We start from the raw sequence: 16,593 nt of genomic DNA on the forward strand, positions 1-16,593 counted from the left end.
GAACACTATAAAGCAGTTAACGACCTGCTGTAGAAATTACAAATTTAATGATAATTTTTCAAAACAGGAAAACGTTACTTCCATATTCGAACTTTCTGTACGGAAAATATTGTTTAATTATTGATGTCCAATAATTAACTGCTTTATTACGCAATAATTATACATTTTATAACATAATTCGAAATAAAAATGGACAAAATTATAAGTACACAAAATGAACAAAAAGTATACAAAATTAATTTCAATAGTAGCAATCGAAAAATAATAACAATTTATGAACAATTATTTATTAAAGCGATCAAATTGGGGGCATTTTAATTATCCGAATTACAAAATTTGTCAGGTTTCAACATTATAATAGACGACTTCTTCCTTACACTTTAGCACTTTGTCGACATTTCCTTTTCTTCTGACAATAAACAAAGCGAGCAAACACAATCCAACTGAATAACATTATCGAAGTAAGAAGAGCCACTGCGATCTTCCATCCGAAAACAGAACTAACTTCGTCGGAATTATCTTCGTTCGAAGAAGAAGCATTTACCGAAGATGCCAAATTTATTTCTGGAATTTCTCTGCATCCGTCATTAGAAACAATGTCGATGAAAGACACAGAAGACGAATTTCTTCCGCAGTAAACATCGGAGAAATCTGCAATCTTCTGCCGGTTTCTCAGCAACCAGTCCTTGGTAAATTGCGAATGGCAATCACAATTCCAATTGTTTCTCGACAAGAAAATCTTAAATTCCGTTAGAACGTCGACCAAGTTCATTAATCCGGAAGGTAATTGGGTTAACCGGTTTCCGTCCAACCACAGGTACTTGAGGTTTGGCAAAAGAACATAATCCGAAATATTACTTAAAGAATTATTACTCAAACGCAGATGGGTGACGTTTCTCCACGTCACACAATCGACATTTGAGAAATCTTTTATATAATTATTACTCAAATCGACAATCGTCGCATTCGGGACAAGAAAATCTGGAATTCTGTCGATTTTCTTTCGGGAACAATTGATAATCTCGTGATTATGTTTTGAGAAACATTCGCAATTCATCGGACAATAATTTCCTATGACTACGAACGATGTATTATCAAGCAAGTTTCTTTCTTCTCCGAAACATTTCGTATTCTCTATATTTGGAAACATTTCCTTCGCTACTTCCGTATTTGACTTAACGAAAGAAACAAATTGCTGCAGTTTGTCATCACAAGTGATTTGATTATTGCACAAATCATAAGTCGGCATTTCAAATCCATATTTCCACTCAACGATGTAAATCGTTCTGATTTTACAATTATACAGACGCATTATCACGCGATTTGGTGTGTAAATTGGCAACTTCACAGTTTCAAAATAATTATTTGAGAAATCGACTACAGTCAAGTCGTGTTCTGTCCAATTGAACACCGGCCATTGTGTCAAACCTGCCTTATTTAAGTTCACATAATTCAGATGCCTGCTGCTGCCAAAAGGACGCTTACCAGTAAGTTTAGTTAAATTGTTGTTGGATAGATCGAGATGCGTTAATCTATTCAATGGGAGGAAGACGTTTTCGTGTAAAAATGTCAGGCGATTTTTTGATAAATCGAGATGCCGCAATGACGACAAATTCTGAAAAATATTTACGGGAAGATTTTCTAAGCGGTTACCCCGAAACTCAAACTCTCGCAGTTCAGAAAGTCCGTGAAAAATTCCTGTTGGAAGTGCTGATATTTTATTAAACGAACAGGAAAACTTTGTCAGCAGCTTGTTATTTTTCAGAAGATTTGGCGGGAGATGTTCGATTCGGTTAAAAGCTAAATTGACTGTTTTCAAATTAATTAAGTCAGAAAATACATCTTTTTCGAGTGAAGAAATAGAACAATACTGAGCATTAATTTCAGTCAAGTTGTGCAGTTTCTTAAAGAATCCGGACGAAATTTCTGATAATTCTTGGTTCACAGTAATATTAAATGTTCTTAAATTAGAAAGACCTTTCAACATGCCACTGCATAAATCCTTTATTCGATTAAATCCTAAATCCAAATATTCCAATCGGGTGAGATTTCTAAAGACAAGTGGATGAATCGATTCAACGTTATTGTAAGTTAAGTCCAGTTTTGTCAAATTGCCAAGATTATAAAATAGATCTTCGGGTAGATCTCTTAACTTTCCACCCGTGATGGATAATTCGGAAAGATTAATTAACTCTCGGAAAGGTTTGTTCGGAAATAAAGTGAAGTTATAGAGTAAAATTGTCAATGAAGTCAGCGACGGAACATTGCGAAATGTTAAATTTAGAAGTTCCGAGGTCGTAACTTCTCGTATTTCGACAGATCGCAGAGAGGACATGTTGTTAAACGAGGCGCTCTCGAAGTTTCTTTTATAGAGGAATATATTGATGCGTTCGATTGCGAACCCGAAAGTGAATATTCCAAAGTCAATTCCCGACATATAACAATCAGTAAATGTTATCTCTTGTACGTTTTTAACATTCAAGCATCGCATCAAGACGAGAGTCAATCGTTTCCTCGCCGCACTCGATGAGTAAGGATTGATCGAATATTTCAGTAGAGGAAAAGTTATTTGATCTATGGCAGCTGTTTGCCCGTGATTTACAAGAAACATTCCCCCAATGTTGCCAAAACTCTTGACAAGAATTAACCACTAGAAACAGGAATTGCAAAAAGACAACCGACCTCATCTCGTCTGACGAAACTTCCAATTCGCTGAAATCCGCAAAAATAGTCGAAAAAATACACAATAGTTAATCCGTGTACTTACGAATTTGATGCCGTTACTACTTTCTTGCGACTGATTGCAAACGCGATGTTAGTGATACTAATTCGTCATTTCCGATAGAAATATTACGCGTACAGTTGTTAATTTTCTCGATTATTTCCGTCGCATTGGAAGGGATAATATCGGATTAACGTTAAATCGATATTTTACGAATAAAAACTTTGTTTGGCGCATTTATTAACGTACGCGAATGGTGTTAGTCAATTGGGTTTTGTGACACAAAACAATGTTTTAGTCTGACTCCAGTTAAATTATTGTAATAAAAATTTGAGGAAGTTCGCGTCTGACGTTAATTAACGTCACCGACGAAAGTAAAGAAAGGACGTTGAAGTTTGATAAAGGAAAATCCGGAGAAATAAGCTTTAAAACAAAACCGGAAACGAAAGTAGTTTAAATGACGAGGGAATATTTTCGGTAAATGCGGTCATTTTCAGATTTAAATTCTCACCATAGTTTATATCGTAATTACTTCTATCGCTCGCATTTAAAGAAATAAATAGATAATTCGTCATCTTACGACCGATCTTTCAATAAGTAGTGATCGTAAAACTGTTTTTTGGAATGTGTATCGTACCTCATCACAGACGACACGTAAATATCGTTAGACAACGAGAACATTCGAATCGCTAAGAAAAACGTACGTCATCGCCGAAACGCAACGCGTAAAATTACGTCGATGGCCGGACGTTATCACCCGACATCGGAACGAGACTACCGAAGGCGGAAGGAAAGTCACTCGGTACGGGTTCGTTCGGCATCTGTGACGTAACGCGCCAGTCGAGAAACCACAATTTTGTTTTTTATTGTTTAAGATCGAAATGATTATAAATGAATATTTACGAGAAAGAATATAAACCAGTTTATATTCACTCCGAATATAAAAAGTGTCAAATTAATACGATCGTGTTCAGCCAGTCCTGGCTTAACCATCGCTGGGGTTTATAACCCGCTCTCCATCGCGCGAATTCCCTATTTCTAGTGCAAGTCTCGTTTTCCCAGTCGGTCATTATTTACTAAACGAAACGTAGCAAATCTCCAAATCTATAAATTTCGTGTATAAATTTTTACTTTATTTTGCACCTTATAGTGCAAGATGGCAGAAGGGAAAAAGCGCGGCTTCCCCCGGAGAAAAGGCGATGAACGAAAGGAAAAACGATAAAAATGTTAGTCGAAGTAAAACGAAACCGGTATAAAGCAAAATTTCGAATAACGGAAAAAATTTTTCGAACGGGACGATTTTGTACGTAAATCGAACCTGTGTAACGAACGACACTACGATTGTGAGAGAGAAATGGCTGTACGCGATTCCGCACTTTTTAAATAGATAAACTTTTAGTGTTTTCGTACAGCACTTTATTACGCTTTTTGCTAATTGTATTCTTGGTTTTATAACACGAAAGAGATGGAAATTGAAGCAAACTTATCGAGATGGAGTTTCTATTAGACCAATTTTTTAATAACAATAAAGTATACAATTAAGCTCCTGGTTTAACGAGCGATTGGCTTAACCACCGAATCGTAGGAGCGGAAGTCGGTGCTTAAGTAAGGAGTGCTTTTAATTAAGATATCAAACGTTATATACGTGAATAGACACGAAATAACACAGACGAAAACAAAGAAAACACAAACTGCAAGATAAAAATAGTAAACATATACATTGAAAGTAATGTAAGAAGAAGATAATGAAACCTGAAAAAGTTATTATTAATCTGTATTTATTATATTATCGAAGTTATAACGGTTAGAAAGAGTGATTTTTCCTTTTTTTTTCATTCCAACGCGTCAAATTCGACAGAAAAGAAAAACGTTATTTGAACGTAATCAATTAATTAAAAGTTGTTTAAAGCAAATTAGGCAAACGAACTGGCACCTCCCTCTTAGCAACAGTCGAAATCTTACCAGTCAATCCCAGTCTATTGTTCCACCAATCGCGGCAACGGTGACGATCGTCGTCGCATTTCCACGTGATTTTGTTATCGTTGACGTTAGTGGAAACAAAAGTTTCGATAGTTTGATTATGAATAATTTAATATAAAAATACGCCAAACGCAAATTATGCCCTTACGAAGCATCATTAAATCCCTGTTAGTAGTGAGATTTAATAATGTCTCTCTCTTATAAAAAAAAAAAACAAATCAGCAACGAGTTGCTCAACTTTCCCCGCAAACTTAAAATTTTGATAACGCCATCTGTTATCATATTTTATTTTAAAAACTTTTTAAATTTTTAACTATTATAAAACGACAAAAGGCTTAATTTTCAGGGTAGGGATGAATTTTATTTTTAAAAAATGTAAGTGCTAATAACGAGAAAAATCGTCACGATCCCCTTTACTTCCGGACCTTCTCGACCTTTAATCGCCAAAATTTAATAGCATCAATCCCCTAACAAATAAACAAAATCTCGCAAAAGTTCAGAAATTTTCGACAAAAAGAAGGGGAGTTATTAAGCTTCGAACAAGGTGAACAAAATCGCCCTTCACACACACACACACATAATTAACATACATACATATAGAAAGACCCCCCATTATCTTGCATTTCTCGTCGTTTCGAGGTGTCTCGAGTCGAAAAATGATCGCCGACTTTCCTTGTTTTATGCCTTTCGTTCCCGGGTCCGGTCAACTCACAAAGGTTTTAAACACGAACGCACTACATTAAAGTAGTTTAAATAGAACAATTCGAAAGCATTCGCTATACAATGGGTGTCGAAAGAAGATCCTCTTGTATTCAGAAAGCAAAAATAAACAAAATTAAAGTAGCGTTTCTTATTTGTCAAATATCTAAAGGCATTTTGCCTTCTGAAGGCGTAAGATTCGCCCGGCCCACCGGCAGCCGAGCGGTTGTGTCGCCATCGACCGCGTAGGACGCCGCCACACCCGCGCCGATCATCCTACGATCCCTTCTCGTCCGCTCCCGGGCTACGACCGAAACCGAAAACTCTCGCCACTCCCAAGGAACACCCGGATTTGGGAACTCTATTGTTGACGTAAGCATAAATACTACCAAATAAACGGCGTTTTGACTTTGTAAGACATTCGACATCATTCGTCTCCTCCGCCAGACCACGGGCGAACTTCCCTTAGGTTCGTCCTGACGCGGGATTAATTCATCCTCCTAAAAGTCGGCCAGCGTACAATGTACCGTCGTTATTATCGTTACATTTCCTCACATTCGGATTTTATAAAATAAGAGATTAAAAAAACCGCGTCATCATTTCCCGTTTGTCAAAAAGGAAGTGCGTAGATTTAACTCTTTTATGTCGTTAAATAATATTTTTATTGTTTCATATTTTTTTAGATACCTTGGTATTGTTATATTTGATGTGTAAAAAAATCCGCGCGTGAGAACAATTAATTAACAATTAAAATAGAAAGTAGAAACTTCTTTAGAAAGTATTTGTAATTATCGAGCCGCAATTTTCAAACTGCGAATCTACGTTCCCACCGTCGTACGTCTGCCCGTCTGTAACCGTCTCGCCATCGGTCTGTCCTTTTTTATTCTCCGCAACGGAGTAAAATAGATTAAAATCGAGACCGGATATAAAAAGCGCAGGTTTCGCCGGCCTTGATTCTCGATATACAATTTATCCGATGCTCTATATTGCGCGATGCGAATTACCAAATTTTTGATTCGTAGTTTTATAAAATAGGAATGTCCCGTTAAAGACACGACTCAGTTATGTTTCTGGTTAGTAAACGCATTCGATTTAATTCTTATCTTTATTACTATTTATTCCTTTCTTTGTCGATTTACTTTTCTTTTATTCTCCCGGATGTTAAGTACACGTAACAAAGGAAAGTGCTGGAATCGTATCAGATTTGACCCTCCGAGTTTTGGCAAAATTTCCACGTTTCGAGACCTCCCGAACCCCAAAAGATATTTTAAAAAATTTGATGGATTTGTACGAATGTTTGCGCGTGTGATGGCGTATATTTCGTCCATTATCTCGGGATGTGGTAAAGATTTGTTTATTTTAGAAAAATGACTGGCGGTCTATTTTTCACACCTTAACTGGTTCGATATTAGCTGATAAAGGAATGTATTGCTTGCCGGTAATTTTAATTCTAGGATCGGAGTAGAGAATATAATTTTTGAAGCATTTTGTAATTGTTTATCCTAAGCAGAAAAATTCGAGAGACTTAGTTATTGATTCGTTTATAGGAAGTTGCTTTACTTCTGTAAAGATGTAAATCTGGTTATTGTTAATGGGAAATGTTTAGGCGATGAAGGGGGTGAATATTCTTTTATCTCTAATCGTGGTTGTTTTGTTATTGATTTGTTCATAGTCTCTCCGTTAATTTGGAAAGATGATGTCTGTCTCGCGATGGATCAGTTTTTGGATCGCGATCATTGCCCTGAGATTTTACGATTGGCCTGTGGCAACGGTGCGTTGGTTTCTTTGGAGAAAAGGCGGAGGATTAACAGAGTATTTTGGGACGAATCGGGGTTGGCGGTGGAAGAAATCCGTTTGACTCGATAGGAGATCTGAGTAATTGTCTCTTTAATTTAGCTTGTAAGTGGGGATTCGATGTTAGAAGATATGAGGGTTCTTTTTCGTGGTTCGATTCAAATTATAGGATGTTATTCAATGGTAGGAATAGAGTCTGGAGATCAGCAGAGTAATGATTCTAATGACCGTGCGTATTTTGCAGTATTACGTAGTTTGGTAAAGCGGTTTTTTATTGCCAAAAAGAAAATATTTGCTGGTAAAATTCAGAAACGTTTTAGTAAAGATGAGACGTTTTTGCAGTTATTTTCCACGTGTTAAGAAGGCGAAGTTTCGTAATTTCGGTTTCATTCCTACCAATCATTGGTATAATTATTTTTTAATTTATTTGGTTTTTCGAATCTTTATTTTGTCGACAATTCGATTCTCGACGGTGTTGGTTTTTAACATCACCGGCGAAGACCTAAGTGCCGTTCGGTGCACTGCCAAAATTTTAATTGTAAGAAATATAAGCATTTTAAAACAGGATGTATATTAGTTAGCACCTCTTTAGCCTACTAAATGTCTTAAAGAAAAATCTGACGGAAAAGGGGCATTTCCAAAATGCGTATCGGTGTGTAAAATATTCCCGAATAAAGGGCGGTGTTAAAGATGCCCAGTGTTTATCTACGCACCCAGTTGCGAAGTAAAGAATACAGTATTTCCATTGAAATTCCTTTGCGTTAAATTTAGTTTTAATTACAATCCGAGCAAAATAACGAATCGCACACTTCTGACGAAGCAAATCAAAATCATTAAAAAAATATAAAAATCAAATTTGTCATGAAATTGTTTTTAATTGTTTCTCAATACCAAAAATACTTAGATAAACAATTACACCAGCATTTTAATAATTATTACACGGCACAAATTTACTTACATTTATTTATAGAATTTATTTCTCTTAATTGCCATTAATTAACAAAAATACAGTTCCTTTATTATATATATATATATATATATATATTACATTTTAAATATAATCATTTTAACAGAAGCAATTAAATATTGTTAGTAAAGCTCGCCTTTACCAACGAGTTGACAAAAGATGTAAAGTTCAAATTGTTAAACACCAACTGATCTTTTCCTCGGAACAATTTCATTTATTCAAATTGATGATACACATTGTAAGAAAGGGCGCCATCTTCCTGCGACGTAGACTTCTCGATAGTGATGTTTCTTCTCTTGTAGTATACAATACTCGCCAGTATAATCAGGCCGATTATAATAAAAACACTAAGAACGATAACGGAGACTTTCGTTCCGGAAACACTTTTTGCGGTTCGTCCGCAATAATTACCGGACACGACTTTTCTAAAAGACAAAGTACGCGAAGTCGTTTTACAGGAAACTTTCGAGAAATCGGCAATCTTGTGCATGTTCCTAAGCAACCAATCCCTTCTGAATCTCGTTTTACAATCGCAACTCCAATTGTTTCCCGATAAATAAATTTTAAATTCCTTAGAAGCGTCGATGAGATTCGTTAAAGCCGGAGGAAGTTCCGTTAAACGATTTCCATCTAACCACAGAAATTTCATACGTGACGGAAGGACAGAATCTGGAAATTTACTTAAAGAATTATTACTGAGACGTAGACGAGTGACGTTTTTCCACCCGGCAAAGTCCACCTTTGACAGTTTCTTTATGTAATTATTACTCAAATCCACAATTGTTACGTTCGGGATAGAAGCTTGCGGAATTGTGTTTATTCCCTTTCCGGAACAATTAAACGTCACCTCATTTTTTTCCGCAAAACAATAGCAATTGGTCGGACAGTACTCTTTTGGGACTACAGAAGATATGTGTTCGAGCACAGTTTCTTTTTCTCCGTAACATTTTATGTACTTTATATCGGGAAACATTTTTAATGTTCTATTTAAATTTGGTTTAAGTGCAAAAACGAACTGCCGAAGTTTCCGGTCGCAAGTAACTTTATTCTTATTTAAGTCAAAAGTAGGCATTTCGGATCCGTATTTCCACTCGTCTATGTAAATTGTTCTGATTTTACAGTCAGACAGATCAATTATCATGCGATTTGCTGCGTAAATTGGCAATTTGACGGTTTCAAAATGATTATCCGAGAAATCGATATAAGTCATATTGTATTCTGTCCAATTTACCACGGGCCATTCTGTCAAACCCGCCTTGTATAAACGGAGAATATCCAAATCCTTGCTCTTGCCAAAAGGATGTTTTCCAGAAAGTTTAATTAAATTGTTGTCGGAAAGATCGAGGTGGAATAAATGAGTCAATGGGAGAAAGACGTCTTCGGGTAGAAGTTTGAGTCGATTGTTCGATAAAAGGAGAATATCCAACGACGACAAATTCGCAAAAATGTCTTTAGGAAGATTCTTTAAGCGATTTCCCATGAGGTTTACGTGGAACAAATGAGAAAGTCCACGAAAAATCCCGGATGGAAGTGCCGATATTTTATTATCCATACAAGAAAACTTTGTCAGAAGTTTATTATTTTTTAGAAGATTTGGCGGGAGATATTCAATTTGGTTCGCATCTAAATTAATGTACTGTAGATTAATTAAGTCAAAAAATACATCATCATCGAGTTCAGAAATGGAACAAAGTAGTGCTCGAAATGTCGTTAAGTTGCGCAGTCCTTTGAATAACCCGGTGGGAATTACCGATAATCGATTATTTTGATCAATAGAAAATGTCCTTAAGTTAGAAAGACCTTTCAACGTCTCACTATGTAAATAGTTAATTCCATTCATTTCTAAATTCAAAGATTCCAGTCGAGTGAGGTTTCTAAAGGTGTGCGAATGAATCGATTCAATTTTATTGTTACTTAAGACCAATTTTGTCAAATTTCCAAGATTGTAAAATAGATCTGCTGGTAAAACTTTTAAGTTTCCATTGGTGATGGATAATTCGGAAAGATTAGTTAACTCTCGGAAAGGTCTATTCGGAAATAAATGAATATTATTAATTTTAATAGTCAAAGAAGTTAGAGAAGAAACATTGTGGAAAGTCAAATTAAACAGTTCGGAAGTCCACACCTGTTGAATTTCGACAGATTTCAGAGACGACATATTACTAAACGAAGCGCTGTGGAAGTTTCTTCTACGGAAGTATGGCGTGTACATTATCCGAACTCTTTCGATTTCGTATCCGAAATTGAATTTTCCTAAATCGATCCCCGACAAATAACAATTAACAAATGTTATTGATTTTACGGATTTAACGTCCAAACATTGCGTCAAACGAGAGTCGGCCGTTTCGTTGTCGCAACTGATCAATAAAAATCCGGAGAATATTTGAATATATGAAGAATTCTTTGAATTCGGACAGTGTTCTTTTGATGGACAAGAAAACTTTTCCCAATGTTTCCAAAACTCTTGACAAGAATTTACCACAACGAATAAGAATTGTAAAATGACAACGAACCTCATCTTGTGCGAATGACGCTTCTATTTCATTCGACGCTGCGAGTGCCGAATACGTTCCTCGGAAAAGAATCGACACTAAAACACAATATCGAACTCGTAATATTCGATTCCTCTACTATCGCTACATTGACCACGCGATAAGTTATGACGTCAGCGATACTGTACTGATTCGTCATTTCCAACAGAAATATTACAAAAAGGTTCACTCGGCGGATAACGTCTGACGTAAAAATAGTTGATTTTTCGAAGGAAGAAGACCGTGTATTCGGGGACACGGGTTTTTATACTATACTTTTACAAAGTATAGTATAAAACCGATTGGTGGCAATCTATTATATTGAACGTCTTATAAATGAGACATTGTTTCGCTGTTTCCTGTTAGAACATAATCGTATGACGTAGGAAAAATCGATTGTTTCTACCCACACGACAAATTATAAAAGTACGCGTTAACGCTGATTATCGGAACTGTATTGTTTAAAACAGGATTTAAAAATTGTTTATTCGTAGTATTTACTTGTGTTAGTTAAAACATCTGGCATTGTTTATAAGAATAGCGTTTATATAAAATATCAATTTTCTTTATAAGTATAATACCGTAAACAATACATAGAATTTTAATGGGCCTATAATTGCCAGTGAACGGCACGTGCTTGCGAGTTCCCCGATGGTTTAAAATACAATTATCGCATAAAAATGAGAACAATAAAAAATTATTATTTTTTTATTTTAAGTCCCCATTAGTCCAAAAAATATAAAAATTTCGAAATCTTTTGATCGTGATGAGACATTTGTTTCCGATTGCAACGGACAAAATTTTAAAGAATTTACTTCGGTAGAATTTTCAATAGTTTTTAAGCTTTTTTTTCTTATATTTTCTTCTATATTAACTTTATATTATCATTGTGTTCTATTACCTTCCCGGCTGTTACTAAATAATTGATGAGAAGTATGACAATAGGTCGAACGTTGCACGGGCCCGAACGATTCTTATCTCGAACCCATCCCGTCTCCCCGAATTCCTGGAGTAGGTTGACAACTGCTACGTGTGATCCAGACACTCGGTATGGATGACATTGATTAAAATCCCGTGTAATCACCCTAGCACTTCCCCGTTCCATCGGGACGATTTCGATGCCTTCTTCCCGTGTTACGAGCATTGCGTTGTCTTGTTTTCAACCCGTTGTTACGGGTTGAAAAACAGGTAACACAATGTTTGAAGTAAGTCAATAAACCTTTCGGCAATCAATTTCTTGCGAAGTTCTGACCCCTAAATGAGGTGTTACGTGACCCCCTTCCCATTTACAGTTTCGGAGTTGCACTCTATATGTGTAACACACATCAATCCGCTTCCCCCTTGGTGTAATATGTTCCCGACACGAGCAAAATTAACTTTGGGCGCGTTTTGTATCAAGGGTGTTAAGGGTGTTTTTTCCATCCTATATATTGATTCTTACACAAACACCATACGTACTCGAACACGTTAAGGTGACCAGATTTTAACACAATATAAGAATGTAAGCCCTAAGATTAACCACCCGCGATTGGAATCGGAGGGACAGACAGTTGACTCGTTCCGCGATCTGGGTTCCGATCTGGTTATCTTTCTTAACGCGCGACCAGTTGGAAGGCGAAAATCAGTAGAAACGGCCATTCGAAGTGGTCGATCTAGGACCGAAAAAAGGAGTATAAAAATCCGAACTTATAGGATACGGAGTGCACCTGTCTGTTTTTTGCTGGTGAACATTTTTCTGGAAAAATGTTCCACCAACGGCCAAGTGGATGAAACCACCGAACACCGATAATTGGCCGTGGGTTCCTCCGAGTGGACGCGTAGAGTTTTCTGGGTTTCATTCATATTTGTAACGTTTAAATAGGGATCAGTTTCCTATAGAGCAGCATTTCTCGACTTGGGTGTCGCGACCTCCAAGGGCTGGCGGTGACATTAAAAGTGGGTCGCGAAACAATAATGAAATCATTTATTATAAACTTAATTATAAACTTAACATTATAAACATTTTACTTACAATAAGTACACATGTAAAGAAAAGAAATTAATGTGATGGTTGCATTTGTTTACATTCACAATTACAGTCAAAATTCAATTAGTGATAGTAAGGCTTACTGTTATTATTCCTTCGGATGGGGGTGGCGAAATATTAATTTTATTTATATTTACTAGTTGAGGGGGTGGCGGAGCTAAGAAGGTCGAGATTCGCTGCTATAGAGAATCCTCCCGGGAAACCGTTATTAAATAAACATAAATACGAGAGATTTTATCATATACTGCGTTGCCTTATTCCAAATCTATTGTTTGGAAGTTAAAAAGTTACTTTTGTCATCAAAAATATAAATTTTATCAACACTTTTCGTCCGAAAACGTTAAAACGCCATTCGGTGACAGGGTGAGCGACACTAACAGTCCCGTCGACAGAAGGGTTTTACACCCGTTGTATTCTCACAATATTTTTAACGTTTTGCCAATAACAATCGTTTCATTTTCTAGAAGTAATTAATTGTTTACACGTTCAACATATATGATATAGGCCGAAATATCGATATAAATTCATTTTGTCCTAATTACTTTAAGTAGAAATTACTGTACTCGTAATAACTTGTTTTCGTATACGTTTCATATTTTTAAAACATACATACGTTTATAACTTATTTATTTTTATTTCTTTTTATTTATTTAAGCATACCGGTTTGACCCACGATGCGGGGAATACAAATATATAAATAATCTTTACAAACACAGTACAAACTACAGTAAACAAACTTTAACGTAGTTTTTCTAAACTAGTACACACGTTTATATCTTATTCTATATATATATTTAGCTTATGAAATATATTTATACACTTAAATGTATTTTCCAACAAATTGCACGTTTAGAAGGTATCCGATATCTTATAATTTCGCTTTAATATTTGATAAAATTTAAATACGGAAACTTAAATGGCATTTAAGTGTCTGTATTTACAGGTCCGAAACGATTGCGATATTTATATAATCCACATTAAAGTAGAAAATTTTTATTGGAAATTACCAATATATTTTATTTTATTCTCATTTATAAGACATAATTGTTAATTACCTTTGTTCGAAGCCGTTTTATTGACGACGTGGCGTAGAACAATCGTCCCAGAGTTTTCGATTATTTCTATGTTCATTTACTAAACAAATCTTTTCACCTGATTTCGAATAAGGCTTATATTTTATTAATCTTATATACTCGTTTATATTCAAATTTTCAAATATATTAAAATTATAAATTTTGGTTGATAAATACCTGAGATGTTAAAACTTAAACCTTATTTTGCGCTTTGACGAAGAGTCCAAATATCTATTTCTCAATAGTGGTTTGAAGTATTTTCCTCGTTGTAACCGTAAAAATCGATAGAGAATAAAGAATTATAATAGATTTAAATAACTTATTCTTGTAAATTTAAACGTATTTACGCTGTTTTCGTATACAATTGAAAGATAAATATAATAACTTTACGAATAATTATTTCGATTTGGATTTTTATTTGTCTCCGATATTTTATTGTTCTATTTGATAAAAAGGTAAGGTTCGCTTTTGTCACAGTTACTACTTATACCGACCAGCCGTCAACGGAAGCTGTGGAAGCACCGCTTCCCTTGTATTTTCTAAAATATAATACGTATTGAGCGATTATCTTCATATTTTAACGTACTTCGAATTAATTAAGATTAATTCTTTATTATAACCTCATTATGTATTTCATTACAAATTTCTATACACGAGAAAATCGATGATAAGATTGGTATTGTATATTCGAATATAAATTCGTGTACGCGTATTCCCAATGGAAGCGCCGTATTGTCGAATATGAGACAGCTCCCACGGCGAAAATATTTTATGGTGTAAAGCAGCCAGATTAGTCTCCTAAGGGTCGATTCACACGCAACAGTGACGTGCCGGCACAGTGACCGTTTGGTGCGTAAACCCCGATAAATATCACACGTAGCCAATCGGAGTTTCATCTACGATACGTGATCTGTATTCTGATAGTCATACGAGTGTCGTGCATAAAACTCTGATTGGCTATGTGTGATATTTATCGATGCTTACTGCACTGTGCCGGCACGTCACTGTTGTGTGTAAATCGACCCTTAGGAGACTAATTAGAGAATTTTTAGAGGAGTCTAAAAACATGTTCGATTTTTCACAAAAACCCGCATTTAAAATACTACAGCGAAATCCGAATTTAGGGGAATTCTTAACCCTCTCCCGCTCATCCGCGCGGGAAATTTCGGTAAGTCCCTTCTTTGCATACATTCTCATCCCGTACCCTAAATTTCAATTTTTAACTCCTAATCATTTGGGCACTGCGCTTAATGTTATTATTATTGCGAGTGCCCGAATTTAATAAACTTTTTCCTATAAACTTTCGTATTCATTTTAAAATAAAACGAAATAACGCTTAACGCATAAAAAAAACTTTATTTTTTCCTCCCAACACCCAATAAAAAAACTGGATGCGATCGTATCTTTCTCCGAATTCACTTCCTTTCGTAGGTGACACGGCTTCCTAATGTGTCACCCGAAATTCAACTATTGGGCCGTTATAAAATAATTCCTAATAAGGTCGTGGGAAAAACCCAGGACAGACTCCCTGATAAAAAGGAGGAGTCGATAAGTCTACAAGGGCCTTCGTCCAGTCTTTTCTTGAACTGTGTGCGCCTACCCGCTTGCCGTCGCCGTTGCCGATCTTAACCGTCGCCACTCCAGAGAAACGGGCGCCGCTCGAGAGAAAAGGGACTTCCCCTTTCTAAGAATCTTTTATTCGGAGACTACGAACAATTAAGGTATTTATCAACGTGCCAACGCTTGTAAACTCTCCCTCTCGTGCTCAAGGTCGCGATCCTAATGATAAGATTTATCCTTTTATATATGATATATAATTAGCGTTGGCTAAGCATCTAAACTGACATCTCTATATAGCTTTGTAAATACATCGTATTGATCAATAAACGGGTATTTTGTTAAATGATAACTTTGTGGAATGTACAGTACTTCCGATTGTCTCCATTTGCCTCCAAAAGCCTATAAACGCGACCTCTCTCGCGTGAACTATCTATTACCGGCCATCAAAATTTCCGTGTCTGTTAAGGCACGGTGGTGTGATCCCTGACGTGACATCGAGGAGGTTTCGACCCTGCGGTCACAGTGGGATAGTTTTTGAACGAACATTTCTAATTTAGAATGGAGGCAAGAGGTAACGCAAATCCGCAAGGGCGTTCGGGGGGGAGACACAGGTGAAAGTGCACTTTTAACAGGGGAAACAAGCGGAATGATTCCCCCTAATTCCCGACATTTTCTGGGGATACGACAGGCTTAAAGATAGTAGAGTTTTTCGACTCTCTAGACGAAATTGCGAAACTAACAAACTCGACTAATCACAATGCTTAAGAGTTATTAAGTTGAAATTATCGGGGATAGCACGGGACTTCGCGTGGAAGATGCGCGTATGAAAGAGATAGACACGTTTGAGGAATGTAATAAGCAAATGGTCGGGAGGTTCGAGAAAGAACCTTGTTCTCTTCGTCTCAAAAAAATTTTATGCTCGCGTGCGGGAGCGTGATGAGGACGTGCAACAGGGCCGGATCATCGCATAGACAAATGAGACAAATGTCAAGCGCCCGGTCAAACTGTTTATTTTGAAAATATTTGTAAATAAGATAGTTTACTTTTCTGAATTTTTAGATAAAGTTTATTCATATTTATATACTTACTTTTTTAAAACTATCTTTGCTTTTATATAAATTATCCTTTTCATTATTCAATTTACCTTTCGTGGGTAAAATATTATATTATTTAAAAATTAACCGAAAAGGTTAAATTAAACAATTAAAATTTTAAGGTAATATTGTTATTGTATAACAGCT

General features: G+C 36.0%; 1 protein-coding gene across 1 annotated transcript; it reads right to left on the reverse strand.

Annotated features, from left to right (window-relative positions):
* Positions 1–373: 373 nt before the first annotated feature.
* On the reverse strand, positions 374–10,680 carry LOC136978993 (slit homolog 3 protein-like). The gene is made up of 2 exons (XM_067274871.1): positions 8,383–10,680; positions 374–2,650 (listed from the first exon to the last, which is right to left on the reverse strand). The coding sequence occupies exons 1-2, from the start codon at positions 10,678–10,680 to the stop codon at positions 374–376; spliced, it is 4,575 nt and encodes a 1,524-aa protein (XP_067130972.1).
* Between the last annotated feature and the right edge of the window lie 5,913 nt (positions 10,681–16,593).

The sequence above is a fragment of the Centruroides vittatus genome, unplaced genomic scaffold, assembly GCF_030686945.1.
Source record: "Centruroides vittatus isolate TY-2023 unplaced genomic scaffold, ASM3068694v2 contig_566, whole genome shotgun sequence".
Taxonomy (NCBI): domain Eukaryota; kingdom Metazoa; phylum Arthropoda; class Arachnida; order Scorpiones; family Buthidae; genus Centruroides; species Centruroides vittatus.

What these genes read in the sequence shown, in the direction of transcription:
- LOC136978993 (XM_067274871.1), bottom strand. Translation starts at nt 10,680, where the DNA reads ATGAGGTTCGTTGTCATTTTACAATTCTTATTCGTTGTGGTAAATTCT. An exon ending in ACAATGTGTATCATCAATTT is followed by an intron (nt 2,651 to 8,382) that starts GAATAAATGAAA and finishes TCCTGTTTCTAG; the next exon opens with TGGTTAATTCTTGTCAAGAG.